Source organism: Pyrus communis, chromosome 11, assembly GCF_041283825.1.
Source record: "Pyrus communis isolate YQ-2024b chromosome 11, ASM4128382v1, whole genome shotgun sequence".
Lineage (NCBI taxonomy): Eukaryota > Viridiplantae > Streptophyta > Magnoliopsida > Rosales > Rosaceae > Pyrus > Pyrus communis.
The window spans coordinates 6,401,542-6,417,164 of NC_142575.1; the positions used below are offsets into that span (position 1 = coordinate 6,401,542).

The 15,623-nt window shown below is 36.7% G+C and overlaps 3 protein-coding genes across 4 annotated transcripts; 2 read left to right on the forward strand and 1 right to left on the reverse strand.

Moving 5' to 3' along the window:
• Window positions 1-793: 793 nt before the first annotated feature.
• On the forward strand, window positions 794-2,972 carry LOC137743872 (uncharacterized protein C24B11.05-like). The gene is made up of 7 exons (XM_068483803.2): window positions 794-1,056; window positions 1,273-1,338; window positions 1,446-1,581; window positions 1,671-1,758; window positions 1,875-2,138; window positions 2,486-2,551; window positions 2,649-2,972. The coding sequence occupies exons 1-7, from the start codon at window positions 993-995 to the stop codon at window positions 2,811-2,813; spliced, it is 849 nt and encodes a 282-aa protein (XP_068339904.2). The 5' UTR covers window positions 794-992; the 3' UTR covers window positions 2,814-2,972.
• A 2,481-nt stretch (window positions 2,973-5,453) lies between these two features.
• LOC137742736 (uncharacterized protein C24B11.05) lies at window positions 5,454-7,953 on the forward strand. Its single transcript, XM_068482679.2, has 9 exons — window positions 5,454-5,560; window positions 6,117-6,177; window positions 6,264-6,329; window positions 6,418-6,515; window positions 6,618-6,655; window positions 6,743-6,830; window positions 6,932-7,192; window positions 7,401-7,466; window positions 7,571-7,953. The coding sequence occupies exons 2-9, from the start codon at window positions 6,132-6,134 to the stop codon at window positions 7,727-7,729; spliced, it is 822 nt and encodes a 273-aa protein (XP_068338780.2). The 5' UTR covers window positions 5,454-5,560; window positions 6,117-6,131; the 3' UTR covers window positions 7,730-7,953.
• A 1,715-nt stretch (window positions 7,954-9,668) lies between these two features.
• Window positions 9,669-12,593, reverse strand: LOC137742796 (ubiquitin fusion degradation protein 1 B). Of its 2 annotated transcripts, XM_088680613.1 has the most exons (11): window positions 12,454-12,498; window positions 12,293-12,346; window positions 12,113-12,163; window positions 11,704-11,775; window positions 11,494-11,518; window positions 11,338-11,370; window positions 11,102-11,223; window positions 10,882-11,012; window positions 10,560-10,783; window positions 10,166-10,407; window positions 9,669-10,084 (listed from the first exon to the last, which is right to left on the reverse strand). In XM_088680613.1, exons 3-11 carry the CDS (start codon window positions 12,113-12,115, stop codon window positions 9,968-9,970), a joined length of 969 nt encoding a protein of 322 aa, XP_088536739.1. In that variant the 5' UTR covers window positions 12,116-12,163; window positions 12,293-12,346; window positions 12,454-12,498; the 3' UTR covers window positions 9,669-9,967. The 2 variants fall into 2 exon arrangements, with proteins under 2 accessions (XP_088536739.1, XP_068338850.2); XM_068482749.2 differs by lacking the exon at window positions 12,293-12,346 and having other exon boundaries at window positions 12,454-12,593.
• Between the last annotated feature and the right edge of the window lie 3,030 nt (window positions 12,594-15,623).

Sequence of the window (15,623 nt, forward strand, 5' to 3'; positions counted from 1 at the left end):
TATCAAAGCTCTTTGTTCTTTTTGGTGCAACACTTCACTAAAGTTGAAATGGGAAAAGCTATTTGTTCTACTCTAAATGAGTACGAGAAAATTTTTCAACGTGATTGTAACACTACTTCATGATGTTATAAATTTAAATAGTATTTAAATATTTGAAAAGTTTGTTTTAAATTGATGAGGGCCAAGATGTTTCACAAAACGGCAGAAAGATCTAAGGCAACCTCGAAACTATAGAGCCGGCCAAAATCATCAACAATTCCTTCCTCTATGACGAAGGTTCAGAATGAGAGGTTGTTGCGTTGCTTTAGCAGGAGCTGTTATCAGTACAGAAATACTCGTTTTTTGCACCTGTACCGTAACATGTATATATAATATTAAGCTATAAACTAAATATTAATAACACTGCACCTAGTGATGACAGATGGCAGAATTTCATCTGGGTTGGAATCCTATGAGAGTTCCACTAGATATTCATGATGTGGTCGACTATAACATTTCGAAAATTTATACTTGTGTTTGTGATATCAGTCTTGAAATGCACCTTAAATAGCTTTCAATGTGACATGCACTTCCTATTTTTATACTATATGTTGATTGTTGAGGATTTGATATGTTTCACATACTTTCACTGTTGATATACACGTAGAAATGCTTTCCCTTACTTTCGGTGTTCAATTTTGAATCGTGTGAGGTGTGTTGTGGCCAGTCGCGCATATATATATATATATATATTATATACGTTTCTACCTTCTAGACGTTTGAGTGTCAAAGAAGGTGGCATGCTTGACCTTCCTGTGGATTTCTTATATACATATGACTTAAGCCCTCCAATATTTTCTCAACTCGAACCCAAGTCTCATCTGCACCTTCTTCTCTCTGCAACAAAACTCCCTTCCTCCTTTAAACATTGAACCTCTCTCTCTCTCTCTCTCTCTCTCTCTCTCTAAGTAACTTTCCGGCTTTCTTTTGAAGCTTTGATTTGTAGAGCTAAAATGGAATTCCAAAACCAGTATCAGCAGGCTGATCAGATGCCAGAATACGAGTGCCTTCTCTTTGGTAAGTCTTTTCCCATTTTATCCTTTTTAAGTCTCATATATATCATGCCTTTAAGTTTCCAGACCTAAGCTTGTTAACTTGGATGTAACCAAGAGATTAGCAGTGGGCCCCCTATTCACTCATGTTCGAATCCACCTCCTTACGGTATAAATTAGATTACAATACGACTCGAATTGAAAAAAATAAATAAATAACAAAGAAACTGTTTCGTTGCAGATCTTGATGACACCCTTTATCCCTTGAGTTCTGGATTATCTAAACAATGCACCAAGAACATTGAAGGTATAGCACAATCCATCAATGCCTCCTCCATCCACGCACACTTTTCATCAGTTATTTAGTGAAATTGAATATTAATTATCTGATTATTCTTAATCATCTTTTCTCAGAATTCATGGTTAAAAAATTAGGCATAGAGGAAAAAAGAGTCACTGAGGTGAATCAAGTATTGTACAAGAATTATGGAACATCAATGGCCGGTCTCAAGGCTATTGGTTACAATTTTGACAATGATGACTATCATAGGTACCAAATTATTCCATTTTCTGTTTTTAATTTATTTATTTTCCGTCATTATACGATGCAATAATCTCACAAATTCCCAAATATTACAGTTTTGTTCATGGAAGATTGCCCTATGAGAATCTAAGACCTGACCATGTCTTAAGGACTCTATTGCTAAGCCTGCCATACAGGAAACTTGTAAGCAACAAGTCACACTTAAATAGGAAATTGATTGTAATTAATTACTAATTAGCTTCAATATTTAAATATTTATTCCTCTAATTATGTTTTCTTTTGTTTTATGCATGAAACAGATTTTCTCAAATGGGGATAAGGTCCACGTGGCAAAAACCCTAAGCAAGCTTGGATTGAATGACTGCTTTGAAGGAGTTATTTGCTTTGAGACTCTGAATCCCACTAATGATGATGAAGGATGCAGCAGCACAAGTATTTTTTATCATTCTTGCTTATTTGATGCTGAAATATCAGAGCTTCCAGTGACTCCAATTGTTTGCAAGCCATTTGCAAATGCATATGAACAAGCCTTTGAAAAAGCCAACATTAACCCTCAAAGAACTGTAAGACAATTATTCTCCTACTTGTTTATGAATCTGGTGTGAAATTCTACTTACATTGCCGTCTAATTAGTTCTTACCAAGCATTCCTGAAATTTAAAATGATCCATTTCGTGTTATTAACCGTAGGGTTTGTGCTTTTAATTCGAAGTGCCAAAAGCGCTAGACAATCAGAAGCACCTTCCATGAATTTTTAGGGCTTTCTAGTAAAGAACCAAAGTGCTTTCAGTGCATTTTCGGGAAGCACTTAAAGTTGTAATAAAAATCTTTTCGTGCTTCAAAACAAAGCGCTTCTAACAGAAGCGATTTGAGTAAAGCACTTTTAACAATGAAATTTGGTACTCTTGCAGCTATTCTTTGATGATAGCATCAGGAACATACAAGCTGGAAAGAACATCGGTCTCCATACTGTATTGGTAAGTTGTAAACCGAAAACAAATATTGTTCAGTTCATGTTAGTTGCTAATATAAAACATTTCTAAACCGTATCTATATATATATATATTTATATAGGTTGGCACTTCCAACAGAACCAAGGGTGTGGATTATGCAATCGAGAGCATCCACAATATCAGAGAAGCACTTCCAGAACTATGGGAAATCAACAATAAGGACACAGCCATGGGTAGAACCTTTTCAGGGAAGCTGCTGGCAATTAAGACATCAGTGACCGCCTAGGTGCTTAAGCTTTTTAGCTTCAATTTCAAAGCTCCTTTGAGCAAATGGAAAAGCATGGAGGCCAGCAATTGGCTATGTATTTTCTTATGTATATCCTAATAATGTATGGTCAAATTACCAATGATCAAGAAAGCTTCTTTCTGTATTTTTTAATTATTATTTTGGGGTCTGGCTTTCTGATTTTTGCAACACATAATAAGATACAACCTCCCCAAAATAAATACAACAGCCGCTGGATAACTATACATGCACCTACCAATATAAATATCAAGATTTTGGATAATAATTTATGCGAATTAGAGCATTTCCAACAACCTAACTAAATGAGACTTTGGCTACTTTAAAAAATACAGAAAAAAATGAAGCTCCAACATACTGGCTAAATGACTAGTTATCTTAACTTTGTGAACAGTAACTAGCTGAATTTAGCTAGGAGGAGAGAGAAAAACTATAAAATTGCATTGTTTGAGGGCTTTAAGAGAAGAAAAATAGGTTGGGTTGTTAAGTTTAGGAAATAGCTAGTATTGATGGAAGTTGGCTAGCCAAATTAACATTTGAGTCATTTAATTTGGCTGCTACAATAGCATCAGATTTGGCTAGTATTGTTGAAGATGGTATAATCAATCATTTCTTCCCCTTTATTTCTAACAATTAATAAGTGGCGGATTGCTTAGGATATTTTTTCTTGAACTCACTACATTTCTGAATTCAAACTCTTCCCACTTTTCATAATTTAGATGAATTTAATGTACATTATTCTATCGTTGTCAAATATATATCTGCACGTCACAATGTGTCATCTTGGTGTCTATAGTTTTATTCTTAAACTTTTGGTATATTGTAGTATCATATGTAATGAAAAAACGTTTTTCATATTTATCAAAACTAATGCATAAACCTAAACAAAGGTTAAATGCATCAGGTTAGGAAAAAAAATAATATTAAAATATTTTAACTTAAGCTAAAATAGCTAGTATTGTTGGAAGTAGTGGCTAGCTAAATTAACATTTGAGTTATTTAGCTTATATTGTTAGAGATGCTATTATAATCGATTCTTTCTTCTTCTTTTTTCCAAAACAATCGATCCTTTCATCCCCTTTGTTTCTAACAATTAATAGGTGGTGGATTGCTTAGGATTTTTTTTTTCCCTCAACTCGTTGCGTTATGAATTCAAACTCTTCTCACTTACCATAGTTTAGATGAATTTAGTGTAGATTATTCTATTGTTTGTCAAATATATATTTATACGTCACAATATATCATCTATCAATTGGTGTCTATTGTTTATGTCTTAAACTTTTGGTATATTGCAATATCAAAAAAATTATATTACTAAGTAATGTGATAATTTTTTATTTGTTCATATTTCTTCGCACTAAAAGTCATCTATCGAATCAATTAATATGTAGAATTTGCCATAAAGCAAAACACCACTACGTGAAAGACTGACTATGATACCACTAAAAATCAAATTGGTTTATACTTATAACGAATAAGAAAATATAATTCCGTATAAGCATAGATGAACAACAGATGCACTAACATCGTCATGTTACTACTTTTATTTATATAAAAAAAAAATGTTGATGGAATACTCTTGGAAAGGTAAAGTCCTAACGAGGTAAGAATCCTTGGAAGAAAATCTTTCTATTTCTGGAGATTTTTTGTTTTTAAAATTCACAAGGTGGTGTGTTGTAATCTCTACTGAATAAAGCCTTCTATTTTTGGAGGATTTTTGAGTTTTATAAGGTGTTGTAATACCCAAACAAGAAATGATTATTTAAGTCCCGATTCTCACATAAAAAAATAAAAAAAAGTGCCAAATGTTTCTTAGTCGACAAGATTTGATGTGCTGTTTCCTTGCTACCCAAAATAGGACCGGCTTCTCTGCCTTCCCACTTCTCATACATTCTCATATCTTCCTATTTTGTGCGATCACAATTAAGTCACGTCAACATATTATATTGATTTTTTTATAGAGATAATAAGACAAAAAGTAATAGTAATATAAAATATTGACGTGACTTAACCGTGAAAGTTCAAATAGGATGGGATGAGAGTATACGAGAAGTGGGAGGGGGGCAGAGAAGCTAGGTCCTCCCAAAAAACCCTAAAAGTAAGAAATGACAATGAAAAACTAATTTGCCTTTGAATTTGACGGCTTAGTGGACGAAATTTAATGGGAAGGGGTAAATTGGCTAATTTCAAATGGTTCAGGGGATTAATTTACCAAAATCATGGATCAATTTCAATTGAGGTAATAGTTCAGAAGATCAAACCGTAATTTACTCTAAATTTTTAGTGTGTTAGGAACATAATTCTCCTATAAATATCATAATATAAGTAATTGATTTTCAAAATATCAACCCACTTATACTATACAAATTATGTACCGACCTGTATTTTCGTCCCACGGGAAATCTGAGGGGTTATCAGCTAACATGCAAAGACGAAAGAAGAAAAAAGCTTAAACAATGATGATAGCGACACTTTTCCAGTTAAACGCGCGTAAATTGATACGTGTCAAAACACGATAGGGCCACGTAACGAGCTTAGATCTTTTTCTCGTTTAACTGACATTTGAACTTTTTTGAACAAATGAATTAAATAATTAAAAAACAGTTGTGTGCCTATTTAAACACACATCTTGCAGGCTTCCGACTCCTTCTTTTCTTTCACCTTACCCTACTAAAATATCCTTTCTCTCTATCTCTCTCTCTCTCTGCAACGTCGGTCATTCGGATCTGGTAACCCTCATTTCTCTAGTCTGTTCTTACTTTGTTAGGAGTTTCTTACGTTGGATGTTTTTTGTAGTTGCAATTATTACAATGGTTAATGTAGGAGGAATCAAATATTGGGTTTACTATTTTGGTTGTGATGAAGCATTGTTTTCTCACTTGGAAATTTAGAATGGTTAATGTTGGAGAAATCGAATTTTGGGTTTTGTTTTGTCCGTTGAAATGTTGCTTAAATGTCTAGACTTTCTGGGATTCGAGTCATCTGCCTACTTTGATTGGGTTTTCTTGGTGAATGTTGGTTATTTGAGGCATTTTTGTGTTGGAATTTGGAAATTAAAAGATTGGATTTTTATGGTTGGAAAGAAAAGACTGAAGGTCTTGTGAGGAATTGTTGACGTTTGGTTTGAGTACATTGTGATTGCTTTCACCAAAGAGAAATTTTAAACTGTAAATATTGGATTTCATGTCTTTTTTTGGTAAATGGAAGCTGCCTTTTGCTTTTCAGCTCTTGTTGTTATGTAATTGTTTATATGCTTATGAACGTTTCGATTCGTCTTGTTTGAAGCCTTCTAGAAAACAGATGGAAAATCAGGTTCAATATCACCAATATGAGTGCCTTCTATTTGGTGAGTCTTTTCACACAAAAGGTGTTTTTATTTGAATCTATGGTTCTCGAACGGAAAATAACAACGAGTGTTGTTTCGATTTGCAGATCTAGACGACACCCTTTACCCTCTGAGTTCTGGAATTTCAGTACAAATCACTAAGAATATTAAAGGTCGATCTGGTTTTATGATTCTGGATTTTAAAACTTTGGTGTGAAATGTTCATTGTTTGAATGAAATTTTTATGAATGTTTTCTGTAGAATATATGATTCAAAAGCTTGGCATGGACGAAAGTGAAGTTCCCGAATTGTGCATTTCTTTGTACAAGGATTATGGGACAACAATGGCCGGTCTTAAGGTATGGTGGTTGTGATCCCTTTAACCTTTGTTTATAGCTTCTGAAAGTATGCAGAGCAGAATTGTAATTGAACATGGTTTTTGTGTTTTTCCTGATTTCCAGGCTCAGGGCTATAACTTCGATTACGATGACTTTCATAGGTACCAAATGTCCGACCTTAGTTTGTGCTTCTGTCATTTACGACAATCGTGTGATCTAATTTTTTTCACAAAAATTGCTTTCTGCAGTTTTGTTCATGGGAGGTTGCCCTACGAGTTGCTTACTCCTGATCCTGTCCTGAGGGGTCTTTTACTTAGTCTGCCTATCCGCAAAGTAGTATGTATACAAATGTTGTCCTTAAAAATGGGGAAGGGGGGAATTGTCTTAGATTAATGGTTTCTCTTGTGTTATGTTGCTAACTTGGTCTTCCTGTGTAGATTTTCACGAATTCGGATAAGAAACATGCGGATACTGTGCTCAAAAGGCTTGGAATAGAGGACTGCTTTGAGTCAGTTATATGCTTTGAGACAGTGAATCCCACCAACAATGCCGATGATTCTGTTGGTGCAGAAGAAACTGAACACACTGAACAACCAAATACTGGTGCGGTGGTTCCAAAGACCCCGGTTGTCTGCAAACCATTCGAGCTTGCATACGAAGAAGCCTTTAAATTTGCAAACATCGAACCTCAAAGAACAGTAAGATCTCTTCTCTTGACTAGCGAAATTGAGTTAACGATAAGTTTAATAAACCGGCAGCTTACTATCTGGCATAATATGGTGTAGTTCTGTTTCGTATCACCATATATGGTACATTAACTTCAACTCGAAGTTTGCAAAATGGACACCCTTACTTGTCTCCCACGCCACGCTCCTGTTGATTTTGTGATTCCGTTTTCTTCTCCAGTTATTCTTCGATGATAGCATTCGCAATATACAAACTGCAAAGCAGTGTGGCCTCCATACAGTATTGGTTAGTAAATCTTAATTTATACAGTTGAACTTCTGCAGTTACTGAAAAGTTGATCTAGGAATATCATCCCCACCGATATTATTTACGAAATGGTTTGTTTGCAGGTTGGCACCTCCCACCGCACCAAAGGCGCGGATTATGCACTTGAGAGCATCCATAATATGAAGGAAGCACTGCCAGAACTCTGGGAAATCACCACTGAGCAGTCTGAAAATGTCCAAACTACACGAGAGATTGCAATTGAGCAACTGGTGGAAGCTTAGCCTACATCTTTACTCAACCACAGAAAGGAAAATAGCTTGCAGCAGAGCGTAGGACCTGCCAAATGTGTTGTCTATGATTATCATGTAATTTTTAATTTGAAATTGTAGAACGATATTGGATGGGAAGCTTGATTTAGGCACTTATTTGTCTGAATCATGCTGGAAAGACCAGTTTATTATAATAAAATTATATTGACCACAGTGTCGATACAATTCAATATTCATTTCATGTGTTTTATAATTTATGTAGTGACCACAGTGAAGATTATGGCGGTTGCTTACTTCGCTTCGCTCAGCCGAAATGTTAGCTCTTAAGCTCTTTGCAGAGCTTCATGTCTTGTACTTAAAGTAGTTTCTGCCAGAAACTTCCCAAGGAGTGGAATCGAAGTTGTTACGGTTCGACAATTCGCTAATTGGAGGGAGCAAGGCCGTGGTTTGTGCTTTTGGAAAGAAAAAAAAAACGTCCATAAGCAACAAGTTAGAACATCCAAGTTGAATATAAATATTTGGATTGATTAAGCATTGAAAACTTCAAGTTTCATGAGTGTGTTGTTTTATGAAACTTCAAGTTCCTATGGCGCTTGGTAGAGTTAATGTGGGTAGCTTCAGGACCCTTTGTGTGAGGTAAGTCATGGCCCAAGAATCTAGGGCTGGCACGGGCTGTGAACCCTAAATTGGTACGTCAATCACGATGATATCAACAAAAATGAAGGACCAATCGTCATACAAAGGAGGACAAAACTACCCACCAATAGGGGGTGTTTTTTTTCCTCTATTTAAGAGCTTTTCTCACCTATGTGTGAGTGATTTCCATTCTTGCAAATTCTCCACAGCCACACAGCCCTAGCTGTGGCCAAGATCGGTGGCAGTCCTCCTCTTTATTTCCTTGTTCTTTTTTCTTTCCTCCGATTCTCCCATTTTTTCCACTCCCTATTGCGGGTTGGCTCCATCCTTCCTCGTTTCTACCTCTTTTCCGATATGCAATCACCCTTCTTCACAACACTTGGCTAAAATTCTTTTGGGAGGTGTGTAGAGCTTCAACTCAGGTGTACACACCACCACCTTCCACTTGTTTGCCTTTATTGGCACTGTAGTTGGTGTGTTCTCCACCGACTTCTTTCGATTTTTGGTTGTGTTCAGTACGGTGTTCATTGCATCTTCCTCTTTTCATTTTTTGGGGGATGCTTGGCGGCGTTTGTAGAAGGCTAGGTTTTTGTTTGTCGTGTTTTAGTTTTTGGGCTCCAACTGGTGTTTTGGGGCCTGTGTTGTGTAACTTTGGGTCCATTTCTTTTTGCTGTGTTTCGCTTGTATTTGGACCTCTTGTATTTAGTTGTTTGTTAATAATAAAAATCGTACCTTTGACAAAAAATAATAATAATAAACATCACACAATGAGAAAGGGGCAACGGCGGCAATTGAAAGTGATAATAAGTTCAAATTTCATGAACTATAGTAGATAAAAAGGTGGAGAATAATGTATTAAAATCATGGGCCCAGAGTTGAATGCTTGTGTTAATACAGGACAAGACATTGTTGGCACTGGCTCACCATATAGTTCCTCCACTGCCTTCTATGGGAAGCGCTTTTCACTTGGATGCCTTCCTGAAGAAGCACTTCAGTTGTTATCAAACACTATAATTTTCCGAACCCTAAGGACCAAGGTAAGGTTGCATAGAAAGTGATTTCCACGCACCCTTTTTCATGCACACACTTCTCATTTTTGGCCTTTGGATTAAATAAATCAGAAGCAGAATTAAGGACTGAAACAAAATATGGTTGTCCATAAAGCGAAAATGATGTGCGGAAATCATTTCTGTTTACTCTATTTAAATTGAACTCAGACATTCTATGTTTAGCACATAAAGTTGAATTGAAGTAACCCTAGCTGCCTAAGAATGAAGATCAGCAAGGCACTGAGGTCTAAAAACAATCAACAAAGTTCAAGAAATATGTCGAGTTATAAATATATGAACATAGTTCCATATGGTCTGTACGACAAGGAAGTTGCCAATTCATACCAACCTTCGGTTCATGTGCCTATTTACATACGACAAGGAAGTTTCCAATTCATACCAACCTTCGGTTCAGTTCATAAAGCATCATTCAAGTGCAGGGCACATTCTGGGGTTGGACCTTCCATTGCCAAAATAACTTGACTGTTTCATCTCTCAAAAACTAATTGATGGAAGAAATGCCTTCTCTCTTTTCCTTGTTTTCAATGAAGATACGCCCTTAAGCTCACCCTTTCAATGAATACTTCTTCCCCGTGAATGCTTGGAACTTCGGCTCTTCTGCCTTCTGAGGTGCATCTTCTGCCTTCTGAGACGGCTCTGGCTTGCCATTCTTCGGGGCAACCTGGGATTACAAGTACAGATGCAAACGATAAGCATGGTGTCATACTTATTTCGTTTAAGTTACAAACAATGAGGGGCATACTTTTGGGGTTTCTTTTGTGGGTTGGTTGCCATTTGAACCAAACACAAGCTTTCCAGATTTACGTGTAGCAAAAGTTGATGACTTAGAATCCTTGGTTCCATTTTCACTGTCATGTTGGTGCTGCTTCAGAATGGGAGCGGACACTGGTGCAACTGATTCTGTCATGGGTTTTCCATCCAATCGTCTTGCAGAACCAGTAAATGGATTGAATTTTGGTATCTTTTCAGGTTGTTCTTCTTCAGCTGAAAGATACAAATTAAAATCAGAAAACCAAAGTTAGCTGTTAGGAAGGAATTCTACAGTCTTGTAAACAAAAGATGAAACTAAATATACGCCCAATGCTTCGAACTTCAAACCAATTTTCAAAATTATAAACCAAAAAAATCATAAGCACCTTCTTGTGGTCTCTTCTTTGACAAAGTAGGTGGTACTGGTTTTTTGGGTTCCACATAATCAAGAGGAGGGGCGAAATCAACCTCACAGTCTGTCTCAATGATACTGATTGCAGCGGAGGGTTTTGTTTCAACTATGTTAATGTAATACTGCTTATTGTTATAAGGAACCATAATAGTATCACCAGTAGTTAAACATGAATAGCTCCTCAATGTAGTTTCCAAACTGCGAAAGCAAGAGAATTTAGGATTAAAAATAATTCTACTGTTGTACCAAAGTGCAATCCGGCTACTCAAATGAAGATATCAAAGTGATTAACTAACATGGCTTTGGGGTTTGAAATATCAAGAAAGTCCTTGGTGTGGGGCTGCAACTTCACCCATGTTCCCTTTACGAGACTTTTGTTTTTCACTTGACATATGTCCCCCTCTTGAAGAAGCATGTTTTGCATCATCTACAAAAAGAAAGCACAGAAATGACTAAGAAGTAACACCATATCTGGAATGCTGCTGCAACAAATTCCAAGGAAAGATGTGTACCCACCCAGTATGGTAAATATATTAGGCCCTCATCAGCAACAAATTCCAAAACCCCACAATGAGTAACTCGTCCAACAGTAGGATTGTTAAGTTCAAACAACATAGGGTAGTCGATCTGTAAAGATGCTGGAGAAGAAAAGTTCAAATTTAGTTGGTATCAGCATATATCAAGATCAGGTCACATAACTTGAAATCCAATTTGCAAAGGCAGGACAAATAAGAGACAGAATGATCAATTACCGAGGCGATCAAGAGCTGAGGGAGGCATTATAACTGGAAGGACAAATATAACAAAAACATGATTAGACAAGTATTCAGTAATATCAAGTTCTACGAAAAAATATATACATAATGGCATGTATCATATAAACAAACTAATCAAGAAAATAAACATACTTTTATCACCCTTCTCCAGATGTGGCTGCAAAGATCAAGATTATAGAGGAATCAGTATAAACAGTTAGGAAGCCGAACGAATAAATACACTTCTGACTAAATACATCACTCTGACCAAGAGAGGTCCTAATGACAGATTTCAGAGTGTCACCCTCTTTATGGAGGGCACTTCATTAGTGGAATTTAACTTTCTAGGTCCAGAATTCAAACCTTCTCAATAAACGAGACAGGGTAACAACGATAACTCTGCTCAAAGGCTGAAGCGCGATAGTCTTCATAAGCCTGTTACATAAAAATAATCAGTCAAAGAAGTTCCAAACATTTAGATTATGGAAAAAATGTGAAACAGAAGCAACAATCAAAATTTGCAAGCCTGGCACAGCAAATCTAAGTTGGCAACTGAGACCCGCAAATATTTCAAACTAAATCCTAATTTTTCTGGTCAAATCTAAAACCTCCTTCATCCTACAAACATCAATCACTATCACTATTCAAGGTTGCTAAAATAAACAAAAATAGAAACTAAACTGCCAGCACAATCAAGTCATCAACTTTATTCTCAAATCCAATTTTAGAAAGCACAAACTAAAAGGAACAAAACAATGGTCATTCAACTTACCATACTCACTGGGTCCAACAAGCTTTCCAACAACCAAAAATTACTGATTTCCTGCCAAATAAGCAAAATACAATGAGAAAACATAAGGGAAAAAACCCAATTCTCAATTAAAATAAAAAAAATTCAGAATACCCATCAAAACACACAGATTTCAGATACAAAAGTTGTAAACAAAGATACCGAATGCTGTCCACAGAAAGGAAACAAAGAGGAGAAGAAGAAGAAACCCACTATCTGATTTCAAACAAAAGGATTGAAAACAGAATACCCAGAAGAAATTAGAACAAAAAGTTGATGAATTTGATGGTGTTAAAGTACAAAGTGGGAATTTTGATTGGCACCTTTAAGATTGTAATGGATGATGATGGTGCTGGGTTTCTTTGTTGCTAGCTGGGTCTGAGCAGTGAGTGATCCGAGTTTTTGGTTAAAGAGTCTTTTATTCGGACGGAAACTTAAACGTCTCCTATTGGGTAGTGGCTGGCTCGTAAAATACGACGAGTAACTTTTATATCTTCTTTTCATTTTACCTTGTGCTTTTTGTTTAAGGGTGGAATTCTCGGGACGTTAGATCACTTTCAAAGAAAATGTCAAACATGCTAGTAATGACTAAAAGACATCGAGATGTTTTACAATGGAGATTTCATATAAGACGTTGCAGCTGAGTTACTTAACTCATTATTTTTTAGCTATCTTTTTTTTTTCTTTAAAGTAAACAAAAATGTAGTCAAATGTTTTTAATTTAATTTTTTCATGCATGTCTCTCATAGACAGCCAATGGTCTTAGGCATTTTTTTTTTTTTACCACATTTTGTTTGAGTTTATAATTTTTTTTCTCACCTTTAAGTATCGTTTGGTATGCAGACGGGACGGGATGGAACGGAATGGGACGGGACAGGACGGGACAGGACAGAACGGAACGGAGCGGGAGCAAAGATGCCCTCGGATGGAAACAAGGAGGAAGAAGAAGGAGACGGAGAGGTTATAATTTTGTGTTCCACGGATGTGGAACGAGTCGTTCCAGGGGGGTGAGGTGGAACGAAAATTCACCCAAAACTCGTCCCGTGGAACAGCTCGTTCCACCCGTTTTAGGCGCACCAAACGTGGAACGGAACGCCTTGTCCCACTCTGTTCCGTCCCGTCCCACGTACCAAACGGTACCTTAGTGTACATATCGCTTGTTTTCAAATAAATAAAAAGTTTACATATTCTTAATAAGAACCGATTGTTTTCTTGATTATCTTTATAAAAAAAATGACCATGATATATTACATTTAATTAACGAAGGAATAAATTGATACCATACTATTCATGAAATTCAAACTTAAAACTTGAGGAATTCCACCAAGACTCCAAATGAATGAAAACGTGATTGAATTGGTCATCGTTACTCTTCAAAACGGAATGCAAGAAGGAAAGAGATTCTTGAACGAGGAAAATGATCCAATGACTTTAAAATAATAGAAGGAGGAGACGTATCAGGTGAAAATCTCATGTACGGTCCTATAGGGTTGTAGTAAAGATGACTTATCTATTAACATTTTTATTATTATCACCACAAAACTAGATCATGGTATTAAATAACATTTTCTTAATCATATTTTAAGGATTCGGCCACAATAATGGATCAAGCAAATTCCATAAAGTGAACAAATTGAAGTTTTATTACACCGGGCTAGGCTTAGACCCTACCCATTTGAAAAAGGACGTAATAATAGTGCCAAACTCCGACCGGTCCATCAGCCTTGGGCTATTACAGGCCTTGCTTGCAAATCCAAATCCAACCCTACACCAAAAGACGGTAGCTTTTCTCATCACTTGCGCAAATTAGGGTTTCTGTCATGTTCTGCGTGCAGTATCCACACTAGTCTTATCATGGAGAATTCTCTCTTCAAAAAAACGAACAAAACTTAACGTGGCGAACGGCAGCGGCGGCCTGCTTAATCAACCTCCTTCTAACCACTATGTCAACGAGGATATCTTGGCTGAGATACTGTCACGGCTTCCAGCCAAATCTTTACAACGATATCGGTGTGTATGCAAGCCATGGGGTGCTTTAGTCTCCAATTCTGATTTCCTTAAGAAGCAAGGCCTCAACGTCAAAAGCACAAGGTTTCTTTACTCGACCGGAACTCGTTTCCAATCCGTAGACTGCGAAGCATTATTATTGTTGAAGAAGGATAACGACGGCGGCGAAGGTGGTCATGTTGCAATGAGAAAGTATAATATTGATTTTCCTACATGGCGGTTCTCAAGTAAAATTGTGGGTTCTTGCAATGGCTTGTTATGTCTAACTTATTTGGCCACAAAAGACCAGAGAGACGTTGTCTTATGGAACCCTAGCTAGCACTAGAGTTGTCAACACCTTGCCACAAATTGATTCGCCTCCATTCGATGATATTCCGACCATTTTGCTACTATCGGATGCTCTATGGATTCGGTTATGATTCCGCAACTGACGATTACAAGGTTGTATTAGGCATTGTTAAGGACTTGTGTGTAGCCTTTGCGATCTTTTCACTAAGAAAAGGTTCGTGGGTTACTGTTAGCTATAAACATCTTCACTCGAGTTGTGCGGATCCAAGCCATGGGTGCTAACTAAACGGAGTTTTGCACTGGTTAGACTTAGGTATGGTTTGGGGTTCAGATAATTTTAAAAAAAAGCTGGTATAAAAAAAAGCTGGGAGAATTTTTAGTGTTTGGTGAACACCCCTAAAACAGCTTTATTTCAAAGTTTCAGATGAAAAAAAGTTAAAAATGGGAAGATGCAAAAGGCAGCTTTAGAAATCACCTTTTCGGGAAAACATGGAGCTACAATGATTTTATTAATGAAACTTCCAAATTCCCAAACCTACCCTCACTTTCTGGTTCGAGCACTCTTCATTAATAAAAAGGTAAATTTCCTTTTTTTCAACCTTTATTTATGGTAATTTGAATATTGAATTGAATAATTGGAAGGTAGAATTGGAAGATTTGGATTTCTGGGTAATATGGGTGATATGCAATTCTGGGTAATCTAGGTTTCGGAGTGATGCGGCCAGCGACGATGGACTTCTTCAATTACATGGAAGACCACGACTCCACCATGGCCATGGAAGCGCAAACCCAATCTTAGCTACAGTGACCAGCTCGACTGCCCCAACAAAACCCAGAGCTTGAAGTTCCCCATAACAATCCGTTGGCTGTCGAAACTAAAATTCAAACCCCAGAAAATTTCAACAACTCCTCCACTTGAGAAGGGAAAACCTGTAAGTTTGAAGCCAATGCTGACCTCGAAGACGAAGACAAGGAAGAAGATTACGAAGAAGAAGAAGAAGACGATGAAAAGTCTAATGGGATCGCAAGGGGAAGGGGATTTGAAAGATGACAAGGGCAAAGGGAATAAAAAATTCTTATTCCATAATTAAAGAAAGGGTAAAGTACAAAAAACTACCTCAACTATTGGTGTCACGACACTTTCATACCTCATTTTTCAAAATTGACAATGTCATACCTCATCTTATGAATTTGTGCT

Excerpts from the sequence above, each read along its gene's own strand:
- LOC137743872 (XM_068483803.2), top strand. The coding sequence starts at position 993 with ATGGAATTCCAAAACCAGTATCAGCAGGCTGATCAGATGCCAGAATAC. Across the intron at positions 1,057-1,272 it reads ATACGAGTGCCTTCTCTTTG|ATCTTGATGACACCCTTTAT; the intron begins GTAAGTCTTTTC and ends GTTTCGTTGCAG. Across the intron at positions 2,552-2,648 it reads TCGGTCTCCATACTGTATTG|GTTGGCACTTCCAACAGAAC; the intron begins GTAAGTTGTAAA and ends ATATTTATATAG.
- LOC137742796 (XM_068482749.2), bottom strand. Across the intron at positions 11,519-11,703 it reads CTGTCTCGTTTATTGAGAAG|CCACATCTGGAGAAGGGTGA; the intron begins GTTTGAATTCTG and ends TGATCTTTGCAG. Across the intron at positions 10,408-10,559 it reads AAAGAAGAGACCACAAGAAG|CTGAAGAAGAACAACCTGAA; the intron begins GTGCTTATGATT and ends TGTATCTTTCAG.
- LOC137742736 (XM_068482679.2), top strand. The coding sequence starts at position 6,132 with ATGGAAAATCAGGTTCAATATCACCAATATGAGTGCCTTCTATTTG. Across the intron at positions 6,178-6,263 it reads ATATGAGTGCCTTCTATTTG|ATCTAGACGACACCCTTTAC; the intron begins GTGAGTCTTTTC and ends TTCGATTTGCAG. Across the intron at positions 6,330-6,417 it reads AATCACTAAGAATATTAAAG|AATATATGATTCAAAAGCTT; the intron begins GTCGATCTGGTT and ends TGTTTTCTGTAG.